Raw genomic sequence first — 12,436 nt, 5'->3', positions numbered from 1 at the left:
GTTAGCATTGCCTACGGCGTTGAGGACCCAGGTTTCGAATCCCGGCCCTGGGTCACTGTCTGTGTGGAGTTTGCACATTCTCCGCGTGTCTGCTTGGGTCTCACCCCCACAATCCAAAGATGTGCAAGGTAGGTGGATTGGCCATGCAAAATTGCCCCTTAATTGGAAAATATAATTGGGTACTCTAAATTTAAAATCAAAAACTGTTGACACTGCAAATTGCTGGTAGCATGAGGTCTATCTAGGGTGATTTGATATCTTGGTTTACACTATCCAAAGTACGATGCCTCATAAAATGCAGATCACAGGGTGAACGATGAACCTTTATCGTACCAATTTTACATTAATGTGAAGCAGTTCTGCCTTCTCCCCAGTGCTAGCCATACGAACATACAAATTAAAAGCAGGAGTAGGCCATTCGGTCCCTCGAGCCTGCTCTGCCGTTCAATGAGGCCATGGCTGTTCTGATTGTAACTTCAACTCCACACTCCTGCCTGCCTACAATAACCTTTCACCCCCTTGTTAATCAAGAATCGATCTAGATCTGCCTTAAAAATATTCAAAGATTCTGCTTCCTTTGCCTTTTGAGGAGGGGAGTTCTCTAGGTGCTTAATCACCTGAGGAAAAAAATCCTCATCGCTGTCTTTAATGAGCTATCCCTTATTTTTAAACAGTGACCCCTAGTTCTAGATTCTCCACAAGAGGAAATATCCTTTCAACATCCACCATGTCATAATAACCAATATAGTGCAAATCAGTTGTCCTGACTCCAAAATAAGATGACTTTTAGAGGAATTTTGCTCCACTCTTAAGAAGTTTACTCCATTTCGCTGTTGTGTTAACAGAATGCTAATTATGGGTTCACGATGCATTACTCTAAGGCACAAAATCCTTCCAGCAGTTTGAAACTGCGACCTTTATGCAAATAATTTTACAGGATGCAGTTCATTCACTTAGCTGCATACAGGATGTGTGACTCACACAAAATGCCATTGAAATTAGCGGGCAGAGCCAAAGTGTGTTAAATTTTATGACTTTATAGAGGCATAACTCAGAAATTATGATTAAAACAAATCAATTTTTATTTTGTAAACTTTAGAAATGAAAAATGTTGTTACATTACATGAGATAGAAGTGTTGTTTTTGTTGTATGGAGTAAGGAACATTCTTAAATAAGGTTACTTTCTCTGTCTCTGTGACTGCCTCTTTACAAATAGAAATGGATTGGTTATGTATTTTGAACTTTTGTTTTTCAAACAAATTTCTTTTGTTTTTCAAACAAATTTCTTTTGTTATTCAAACAAATTTCTTTTGGTTTTCAAACAAATTTCTAGCAGTCATAGCTTTCATTTCTATCTCAAAAAAAATGTCTGAATTGGGTCTGAAAAGAGTGCCTAAGGCTTGCATGATATTTATTGACACTTTTACTTTTCAGATTTAAGATTTTACTACCTCATGAAAATTTGTGCGAACCTCTTTGCTGCGGGGAGCCGGATGTTCTTGTAAACTTTACAACAACATTTCCGAGTGGATTTTTAAGACTAAGCATGCCTGCAATTAGACGGCTCTTAAGAAGACGTTATTTGCCCTGGAAACTTGTGCTTGTAGCTCTTGTGTTTATCACGTTTGTATTTCTGATGCATAGGGAAGTAGTTGGGACTACTACACAAGAGCCATGGCTGAAAGAAATGGCAGTAAAGAAGGACAAAGTGTTGTACATGATGATGGGAGCAGTGAACAATCTAAGAGACTCGATTCCAAAAATGCAGATAAGAGCACCTATCAGACAGCAAGACTCCACGGATGTCAGAAAACCCTGTTTGCCAGGATATTACACAGCAGTAGAACTCAAACCCTCCATGGAGCGGCCACCTGAGAATCCAAATGCCCCTGGAGCTTCAGGGAAGCCGTTTCATACTGATAATCTCTCCCCAGAGGAAAAGAAGGAAAAAGATCAAGGAAATGAGAAACACTGCTTCAATGCTTTTGCAAGTGATCGAATTTCTTTACACAGAAGCCTTGGACCTGATACACGACCACCTGAGTATGTTTATATTTGCACCAGATTTCAAGTAATCCATTACTTTTGAATTATGGTTTACTTCTTTATATTTAATGATAAGACATTTCAATTTGAATTTGATGGTAGTATTCACATTTAAAAGCAATTTAAATATTTTAATTTGTAAGATGAGCATGTGCATCAATGCTTTTAGGGAATGATATTGCAGTTTTAGCATCATTGCCAGTTTAACATGGATTTTGCAGTGTAAATCAGGAGGCAGAACCCAACCTAATTCCAGTGATATGGGCTAAAGTTCTCCGGGAAGGGTAATGTTCCAGCACTTTGGTTCACACTGCATGAAGTGTAAATCCAGTGCAGACTTAGATTGGGCTGAAAACTTTGATATCATAATTTAAATGGTTAAAATACCTTGTTTTCCATATGTTTACATTCCTATCTTTGGAAGGCCACTCTGACCATGCATGTGTCCAGAGATATGAAGAACTTTCCCATAAAGTTCCAGCTGATCGGAGCCATAACTGGTTTCTGGCTGAGTACAAGCTGAACTACCACAACTAGTCTTGGACTGATGACTGCAGTTAAATGCAATCGTGTATATCCCTTTAATGTAATTTGATTGTCTATTAAAGATCTGTAGAAGTTCAGAAATAGTGTATGTCATTTGATTGAGTGACCCATTTAATGCTATTTATAAAGATTTCTTAGCAACTCAGTTCAAAGAAACATTTTATTGTTGAGTTGGATTTCTAATGTAAACCATTAAACAAAAGTAATTTATTTACACATTGCAATAATGAAGCATTATAATTTGCGTAAAATTTTAATGCACTTTTTAAATAAAAATTTGTCCATTTCAGCAAAATGTTATATTTTATCCCTGCTATGAATGTAGACAAATTATGAACTATAAGGACCTTTCTTATGGCATTGTTATTGTACAGTAACAGCATATTTAGACTTGAAAGTTTGCATATATAAATTCAATAAGGTGTTATATTTTCTTAAAACATCCAAAAATAATGTACTCCTGAATAAATATTATTTTCATTAGTATAAAAGTCCTAACATTGTCTTTAGAATAAATATAAAGCTATCCAGTACTGAATTGTAGCTGATTCATAGTGTTTTTTTATATTAGAGAGAAAGAGAAGTTTGGCTGCAGAATAATTTGTTCTGGTCGTAAAAGTAGGTAGTGCACAATTGGTTTTACACTGAGCTTCACAAATATCAGTAAACTTGTTTATTTCTAATAGTTGTATAGAATAATGACAATTTAATTTAATTGGAACCTATCCTGAATTGCTTACCTGCTATTCTGAAGGCTTCCAATGAGAAATTAACAAGTAAATGAGCCACTGTTGAGCAACATATGTAGAGTTTGCTTCAGAACCAGATACACTAAACATTGAATGCAAGAGTTTGATCTTTTCCTGTAGCTGTGCTAGATATTTAAGAAAGAGTAAATTAGATAAAGACTCTAACTAATAAATATGTAGTCAAAAATAACATTTTTATCTTCAAAATCCTTATGAAATGTTTTCTGTCTAGATGTATTGAACAGAAATTTAAGCGATGTCCTCCCCTACCTACTACTAGTGTGATTATAGTGTTTCACAATGAAGCTTGGTCTACACTACTCAGAACTGTTTTCAGTGTAATGCATACTTCGCCCGCTATATTTTTAAAAGAGATAATTATGGTGGATGACGCAAGTACAGATGGTAAGTACAAACTACCATCAAGAATTTTCTTTCATATGAGTTATTAATTGAAGTTTTTTTTGGTATCTATTCCATAATTTACACAAGTATGTGTGGCGAACGTAGCCAAACTTCAGTTTCTCAAATACTATTTGAGTATAATTTTGAAAAGATTTTAACCTACTGAGTATGTCCTGAAAATGTGAGTGAATACTAATTTTTCATAAGTGGTCACATCAATTTACTTAAAATATTATATACATTAGCATGGGAAGCTTTTGCATTTCCCTTGTAAGAAAAAATATTGTGAAAATGGATCAGTTTATAATGAAAACCAATTCTGGCTAATATTCCAGGTTAATCGTGACCATTTTATATCTATTCAGACATTGGGTAATCATGAGTGTATTGATTTCTTTCCATACATGTTTAAATGAAGAAACAACTTTGGATATAGATCAAATGTCTTTGCTCAATGCTTAAGGATTACATTATGACTTTTATTTAATATTTTACAATTCATTATGAAAATGAACATTGAAATAACTGCATTGAAAATGTACGGTAACAAATATTTCTATCTGCAGATTACTTAAAAGATCAATTAGATAATTATGTGAAGCCATTTCAAATAGTTAAAGTTGTTCGTCAGCAGGAAAGGAAGGGGTTAATTACTGCAAGATTGCTAGGAGCCTCAATCGCGACAGGAGATGTTCTGACCTTCTTGGATGCCCACTGTAAGTTGACTAGTTTTGACTTTTAGCGAGTGATTGATCGTAACAATTTTGTGAATAATAATCATAAGCATTACCTTTTAGATCTAAGTAAGTAAGTTAGCCCTTGAAGTACTAACAAATAGTCATGAACGGGTATCAAATAGTTGTGAATGGGTATGATCTAGTCGGGAATACAGAGACATGCCTGCAGGGTGACCAGGGATGGGAACTGAATGGAATGTCTAGGGGTACTCTGTATTTAGGAAAGACAGACAAAGAACAAAGATGAATACAGCACAGGAAGAGGCCCTTCGGCCCTCCAGGCCTGTACCGGTCATGATACCAACTTTTGCCAAAACCCTCAGCATTTCCTTGTGCCGTATCCCTCTATACACATCCTATCCATGTGTTTGTCAAGATGCCTTTTGAACGCCGTTAATGTATCAGCTTCCACAACCTCCCCTGACAATGCGTTCCAGGCACTCTCAATCCTCAGCGTAAAATACCTGCCTCGCATGTCTCCTCTAAACTTTGCCCCACGGACCTTAAATCTATGCATCCTGGTGACTGACCCCTCCACCTTGGGAAAGAGTGCCTACCCATCCATGGGATCAGAGGTGAGGTGGTAAGATGGATGCAGAACTGGCTCGGTCACAGAAGGCAAAAGGTTGCAGTAGAAGGGTGTTTTTCTGAATGGAGGGTCATGACTAGTGGTGTTCCACAGGGATTTGTGCTTGGGCCTCTGCTGTTTGTAGTGTACATAAACGATTTTGAGGAAATGCCCCTTTGAGGAAATATCCATGCGCCTCATAATATTGTAGACCTCTATCAGGTCACCCCTCAACCTCCGTCTTTCTAATGAAAACAGATTGAGTCTATTCAGCCTCTCCACATAGCTAACACCCTCCAGACCAGGCAACATCCTGGTAAACCTCCTCTGCACCCTCTCCAGAGCCTCCACATCCTTCTGGTAGCGTGGTAACCTGAATTGTGTGCAATATTCCAAGTGCGGCCTTACCAAGGTTCTATTCAACTGTAGCATGACTTGCCAGTTTTTATACTCTATGTCCTGTCCAATGAAGGCAAGTATTCCGTATGTTTTCGTGACTACCTTGAACACTTGTGTTGCCACCTTCAAAGATCTGTGGACATGCACGCCCAGATCTCTCTCATTTGCTATATTTCGAAGAGTTTTGCCATTTATGGTATATTACCCCACTATGTTAGGCCTACCAAAATGCATTGCCTCACATTTGTCTGGATTAAACTCCATTTCTCTGCCCAAGTCTCCAACCTATCTATGTTCTGCTATATCTTCTGACAATCCTCAACACTATCTGCCACTCCACCAACCTTGGTGTCTTTCGCGAACTTACTAATCAGACTGACTACATTTTCCTCAAAATCGTTTATGTACATTACAAACAACAGAGGCCCAAGCACAGATCAATATTGAACACCGCTAGTCATAACCCTCCATTCAGAAAAATGCCCTTCTACTGCTACCTTTTGCCTTCTGTGACTGAGCCAGTTCTGTTTCCATTTTACCACCTCACCTCTGATCCCGTGTGACTTCACCTTTTGTACCATGAGGCACCTTATCAAAGCCTTTACTGAAGTCCATGTAAACAACATCCACCGACCTCCCCATATCAATCATCTTTGTCATCTCCTCAAAAAACTCGATCAAGTTAGTGAGGCACGACCTCCCCTTCACAAAACCATGCTGTCTATCACTTATGAGTCCATTTATTTCCAAATGGGTATAAATCCTGTTGCTGAGAATTCGCTCCGATAATTTACCTACAACCGACGTGAGGCTCACCGGCCTATAGTTTCCTGGATTTTCCCTGCTACCTTTCTTAAACAGCAGTACCACATTAGCTATTCTCCAGTCCTCTGGGATCTCCCCTGTAGCCAATGAGGATACAAATATGTCAAGGCCCCAGCAATTTCGTCCCTTGCTTCCCTCAGTATTCTGGAGTAAATCCCATCTGGCCCAGGAAACTTATCTATCGTAATATCTTTCAAATGACCCAATGCCACCGTCTTTTCGATGTTAATATGATCCAGACTGTCCACACACCCTACCCAAGGATCATCTTCCACATCTTCGGGCAGCACGGTAGCATAGTGGTTAGCACTATGGCTTCACAGCGCCAGGGTCCCAAGTTTGATTCCCGCTTGGGACACTGCGGAGTCTGCACGTTCTCTCCATGTCTGCGTGGGTTTTCTCCGGGTGCTTCGGTTTCCTCCCACGGTCCAAAGATGTGCAGCTTAGGCGGATTGGCCATGATAAATTTCCCTTCGGTTAGATGGGGTTGCTGGGTTATAGGGATAGGGTGGAGGTGTGGGCTTAAGTGGGGTGCTCTTTCCAAGAGCCGGTTCAGACTCGATGGGCCGAATGGCCTCCTTCTGCACTGTAAAATCTATGATCTATGAAAGTCTCTTTCTTTGGTTAACGCTGATGCAAAGTACTCCTTTAGTACCTCGCCCATTTCCTCTGGCTCAACACATAGATTCCCCCTCTGTCCTTAAGTGGTCCAATCCTTACCCTGGCCCCCCCTCTTGTTTTTTTACACATGAATAAAAAGCTTTGGGATTCACCTTAATCTTACTTGCCAAGGATTTTTCCTGATCCCTTTGAGCCCTTCTAATTTCCTGCTTCTGTACCTTTCTACTTTCTTTATTCTCCTCAAGGGTTTTGACTGTCCCCACCCTTCCAGTATCCTTTTTCTTTTTGAAATATCCCTCGTTATCCAAGGCTCCCTAAATATCCCATACTTATCCTTCATTCCCTCAGCAACGTGACTTTCCTGAATCCTAATCAACTGTCGTTTGAAAGACTCCCACATGTCCGATGTTGATTTGCTACCCAACAGCCGCACCCAATCTAAATTCTTCAACTCCTGTCTAACGTTATTGTAATTTGCCTTTCCCCAGATGAGCACCTTAAGGAAAAGGTGATAGGGTTGCATTGCTGGTTAAGGAGGAAATTAACACAATAGTGAGGGAGGATATTAGCGCCGACAATCCGGAATCTGTCTGGGTAGAGCTGAGAAACAGCAAGGGGCAAAAAACCTCAGTGGCCGTCATATATAGACCCCCGAACTGCAGTGATATTGTTGGGAATGGCACTAAACAGGAAATTAGAGATGCATGTGATAAAGGAACAACTATAATTATGGGTGATTTTAATCTGCATATAGGTGGAAAAATCAAATTCGCCACAGTACCATAGAGGAGGAATTCCTGGAATGTATGCTGGATGGTTTTCTGGATCAATATGTTGAGGAGCCAACTAAACCTAGTTGGCCATCCTGGCTGTGTACTGTGTAATGAGAACAGAATCATTGGCAATCTAGTTGTGCGAGAGCCCTTGGGGATGAGCGACCATAATATGGTAGACTGTTTAAACAAAATGGAGTGTAAAGACGTTGATTCTAAGACTAGGGTCCTGAATCTTAACAAAGGAAACTATGATAAAATGAGGCGTGAGTTGGCCATGATCGATTGGGGAATGTTACTTAAAGGGATGGCAGTGGATTAGGCAATGGCAAACATTCAAAGAGCGCATGGAGGAACTGCAACAATTATTTATTCCTGCCTGTCACAAAAGTAAAACGGGAAAGGTGGTCAATCCAGGACTTACAAGGGAAATGAGCGATAGTATTTGATCCAAGGAAGCAGCATATAACTTGGCCAAAAAAACAATAGGTCTGAGGATTGGGAGCTGAATAGAATTCAGCAAAGAAGGACTAAGGGATTGCTTAAGAAGGGGAAATAGAGTATGAAAGTAAACTTGCAGGGAGCATAAAAACTGACTGTAAAAGTTTCTATAGGTATGTGAAGAGAAAAAGATTGGTGAAAACAAATGTAGGTCCCTTGCAGTCAGAAACAGGGGAATGGAATAGGGGACAAAGTGATAGCTGAGCAATTAAATACATGCTTTGGTTCTGTCTTCACAAATGAGGACACAAATAAGATACCAGAAATGTTGGGGGATGCAGGGTTTAGTGAGAAGGAGGAACTGAAGGTGATCAATATCAGTAGAGCAATGGTGTTGGGGAAATTGATGGGACTGAAGGCTGATAAATCCCCAAGGCCTGAAAATCTACATTCCCAGGTACTGAAGGAGCTGGCTCTAGAAATAGTGCATGCATTGGTGGTCATCTTCCAGGATTCTATAGACTGCGGAACAGTTCCTGCAGATTGGAGGGTGGCTAATGTAACTCCACTGTTTAAATGGGATGCCGAGAGAAAGCAAGGAATCATAGACCAATAAACCTGACATCAGTAGTGGGGAAAATTTTAGAATCCTTTCAAAGATTTTATAGCAGAGCACTTGGACAACAGTGGTTGGATTGACAGATTCAGCATGGATTTTGAAGGGGAAATCATGCTTGACAAATCTACTTGAATTCTTTGAGGATGTAACTAGTAGAATTGATGAAGGGGAGCCAGTGGATGTGGTGTATTTGGACTTTCAGAAGGCGTTTGACAAAATCCCGCATAAAAGATTAGCGTGTAAAATTAAAGTGCATGGGATTGGGGTAGTGTATTGAGATGGATAGAAAACTGGTTGAGGGCAGCACAGTGGTGCAGTGGTTAGCACCGCTGCCTCACTGTGCCGAGGTCCCAGGTTCGATCCTGGCTCTGGGTCACTGTCTGTGTGGAGTTTGCACATTCTCCCCGTGTTTGCGTGGGTTTCACCCCCACAACCCAAAGATGCGCTGGGTAGATGAAATGGCCACGCTAAATTGCCCCATAATTGGAAAAAATGAATTGGGCACTCTAAATTTATATTAAAAAAAGAAAAATGGTTGGCAGACAGGAAACAAAGAGTAGGAGTTAATGGGTCTTTTTCGAATTGGCAGGCAGTGACTAGTGGGGTACCACAGGGATCAGTGCTCGGACCCCAGCTATTCAAAATATATATCAATGATTTAGATGAGGGAACAAAATGTCATATTTCCAAATTTTCAGGTGACACCAAGTTGGGTGGGAGGGTGAGCTGAGAGGAGGATGCAGAGATCCTTCAGTGTGATTTGGACAAGTTGTGTGAGTGAGCAAATTAATGGCAGATGCAGTATAATTTGGATAAATGCGAGTTATCCACTTTGTTAACAAAAACAAGAAGGCAAACTATTATTTGAATGGCCATAAATTAGGAGACGGGAACGTGCAATTAGACCTTGGTGTCCTCGTACAACAGTCACTGAAGGTAAGCATGCAGGTGCAGCAGGCAGTAAAGATGGCAAATGGTATGCTTGCCTTTATTGCGCGAGGATTCGAGTACAGAAGCAGAGTTGTCTTGCAGCAATGTTACAGTGTCTTGGTGAGGCCACACCTGGAATATTATGTGCAGTTTTGGTCTCCATATCTGATGAAGGATGTTCTAACTGCAGAGAGAATGCAGCAAAGGTTTACAAGGCTGATTCCTGGGATGGCAGGACTGACCTATGAGGAGAGATTTAATCGGTTAGGATGGTATTCACTGAAGTTCAGCAGAATAAGGGTGGGATCTCATACAAACCTATAAAATTCTAACAGGACTGGTCAGGGTAGATGCAGGAAGGATGTTCCTGATGGTGGGTGTGTCCAGAACCAGGGGGCACAGTCTGAGGCTACGGGGTAGACCATTTAGGATGGAGATGAGAAATTACTTCACCCAGAGAGTCCAAAACATTGTATGGTTTCAAGAAGCAGTTAGATACAGCAGTTGGGGCAAAGGGGATTAAAGGATATGGGGGAAAGCAGGATTAGGCTATTGAGTTGGATGATCAGCCATGATCATAAAGAATGGAGGAGCAGGCTTGAAGGGCAGAATGGCCTCTTTCTGCTTTATTTTTTCTCTTTTTGTTTCGTTTAAACCTCATTAAAGAGTGCACAACCTCAGATTGGTTTCTATTGTACAAATATATACATACATCAGAATTAGGAGCAGTTGTAGGCCCCTTGGCTCTCAATATGATCATGGTATGTACCTCTTTCCCCCCCCCCCCTCACCACCACCAAATCTAACTGTCTTTGCCTTAAAACTGTTCAAAAACTTTGCTTCCACTCTCTTTTGAGGAAGAGAGTCCCAAAGGCTCTTGAGTCTAGAAAACATTTCTCCTCATTTCTAAAATGAGTGATCCTTTATTTTTAAACAATAATCCTAAATGCTAATTTCTCCCACACGAGGAAACCACTTCTTCACATCTACCCTGTCAAGACCCCTCGGGATCCTGTTTGTTTCAATCAAGTCCCCTCTTACTCTTCTAAACTCCACTGGATACAAGCCTAACATGTCCAAACTTTTCTCATAAGACAACCCACCGATTCCTGATATTAGTCTAGTAAACCTTCTCTCAATTGCTTTTAAAGCATTTACATCTTTCCTTAAATAAGGAGACCAATGCTGCACACACTACTCCAGATGTGGTCTCATTAATGCCCTGTACAACTGAAGCATAACCTCCCTACTATTGTATTCAATTCCCCTTGCAATGCACTACAACATTCTATTAGCTTTCCTAGTTACTTGCAGTATACTAGCTTTTATAAGGCCTTGAAGGAGTCCTCACCGAGTAGTTCAAAAAAACACAAGACAATTAGACCATGATAGATGCTTACTGGGTCTGCCTTGCCGGTGCCAAACTGGCTGGCTTTATATATCATACAACTATACATTGTTTAGAGGTCCCTTGTCCCTTTTAAAGAGGGAGCTCGTATTTTGCAAGGTTCACTGGGAAGTTAATTGTTCCCACCCCGTAAGACCCTTGCGGTTATAACACTAGCCTTTTGTGATTCATGCACAAGGACACCCAGAATCTCAAATCTCTGCAATCTCTCACTATTTAGACAATATGCTTTTTTATTCTTCTTGTCAAAATGGACAACTTCACATTTAACCACATTATACTCCATTTGCCAGATCTTTGCCCACTCATGCAATCTATCCATCTTGATTTGTATGTCTTCACAACTTACTTTGCTACTTTTCTTTGTGTTGTCAGCAAATTTAGCAATCAAAACTTCAGTCCCTTGATCCTATTTATTTATACAAATTAAACAAAATTGAAGCCAAAGCATTGACCCCTGTGGCACACCACTCGTTACATCCTGAAAACTACAAAAGATCCATTTATGCTTATTCTGTTTCCTGCTAGATAGACAATTTTCTATCCATGCCAATATGTTACCCCTACACCATGAGCTTTTATTTTCTGCAATAACCTTGATGCGGCACCTTATGAAATGCCTTCTGGAAATCTAAGTAGAGCATCCAGCCCTGGATGGAACATTCAGTCCAAGTGCCCTGCTCGAATATCTTTAATAGTAACCTCTAACATTTTCCCTATGACTGATGTTAAGCTAACTAGGCTGCAGTTTCAGGCTTTCTGTTGCCCTTTTTTTGAATAAAGGAGTTACATTTGCGATTTTCAAATCCAATGGAACCATCCCTGAATCTAGGGAATTTTGGAAAATTAAAACCAATGCATCAACTATCTTACCAATTACTTCTTTCAAGACCCAAGGATGAGGTTAATCGGGACCCCAGAGGATTTGCCAGCCCACAGCTCCAGCAATTTGCTCCGTACTACTTCCTTGGTGATTGTAATTTTCTTCCATTTCCTGATTTATACCAAGTCTGGGGTGTTACATGTATCCTCTCTCTCTCTCTCTCTCTCTCTCTATGTCTATCTTCAAAATGAGATATCATAATATTGTCACTTTTCTTTCAGACTGTCCATCCAGTGACCTACCCTGCTTTTGGAGCTAAATTCAAAAACCACCATGATGACTAGGACATTGAAATTCTGTTAATTAAATAAGTCTGGAATAAAAAGTAGCTAGAATATGTAATGGTGATAATAAAACTCCTGGATTATCACAAAAATCCATCCGGTTCACAAATATCATTTAGGAAAGGAAATCTGCTGTCCTTACAAAATGGCAGATACCAGTCCCATTGCAATTTAGTTGTCTCAACTGAAATGGTCCAGCAA

At 40.1% G+C, this 12,436-nt stretch overlaps 1 protein-coding gene across 4 annotated transcripts in view; it reads left to right on the top strand.

The window, feature by feature from the left end:
* The window catches only part of galnt3 (UDP-N-acetyl-alpha-D-galactosamine:polypeptide N-acetylgalactosaminyltransferase 3 (GalNAc-T3)), a 200,529-nt gene that overhangs the window by 104,788 nt on the left and 83,305 nt on the right, over positions 1 to 12,436 (top strand). For 3 of the 4 annotated variants that reach the window (XM_072473890.1, XM_072473883.1, XM_072473875.1), the window contains exons 2-4: positions 1,436 to 2,044; positions 3,575 to 3,747; positions 4,314 to 4,463. In XM_072473890.1, coding sequence (XP_072329991.1) covers positions 1,548 to 2,044; positions 3,575 to 3,747; positions 4,314 to 4,463 — 820 coding nt within the window. In that variant the 5' untranslated portion in view covers positions 1,436 to 1,547. The remainder of the gene's footprint in view (positions 1 to 1,435; positions 2,045 to 3,574; positions 3,748 to 4,313; positions 4,464 to 12,436) is intronic. The other variant, XM_072473896.1, reaches the window with a different exon arrangement.

The sequence above is a fragment of the Scyliorhinus torazame genome, chromosome 2 (assembly GCF_047496885.1).
Source record: "Scyliorhinus torazame isolate Kashiwa2021f chromosome 2, sScyTor2.1, whole genome shotgun sequence".
NCBI lineage: Eukaryota > Metazoa > Chordata > Chondrichthyes > Carcharhiniformes > Scyliorhinidae > Scyliorhinus > Scyliorhinus torazame.
Note: the sequence above shows the minus strand (reverse complement) of the source record. Positions and strands in the feature narration are given on the sequence as shown.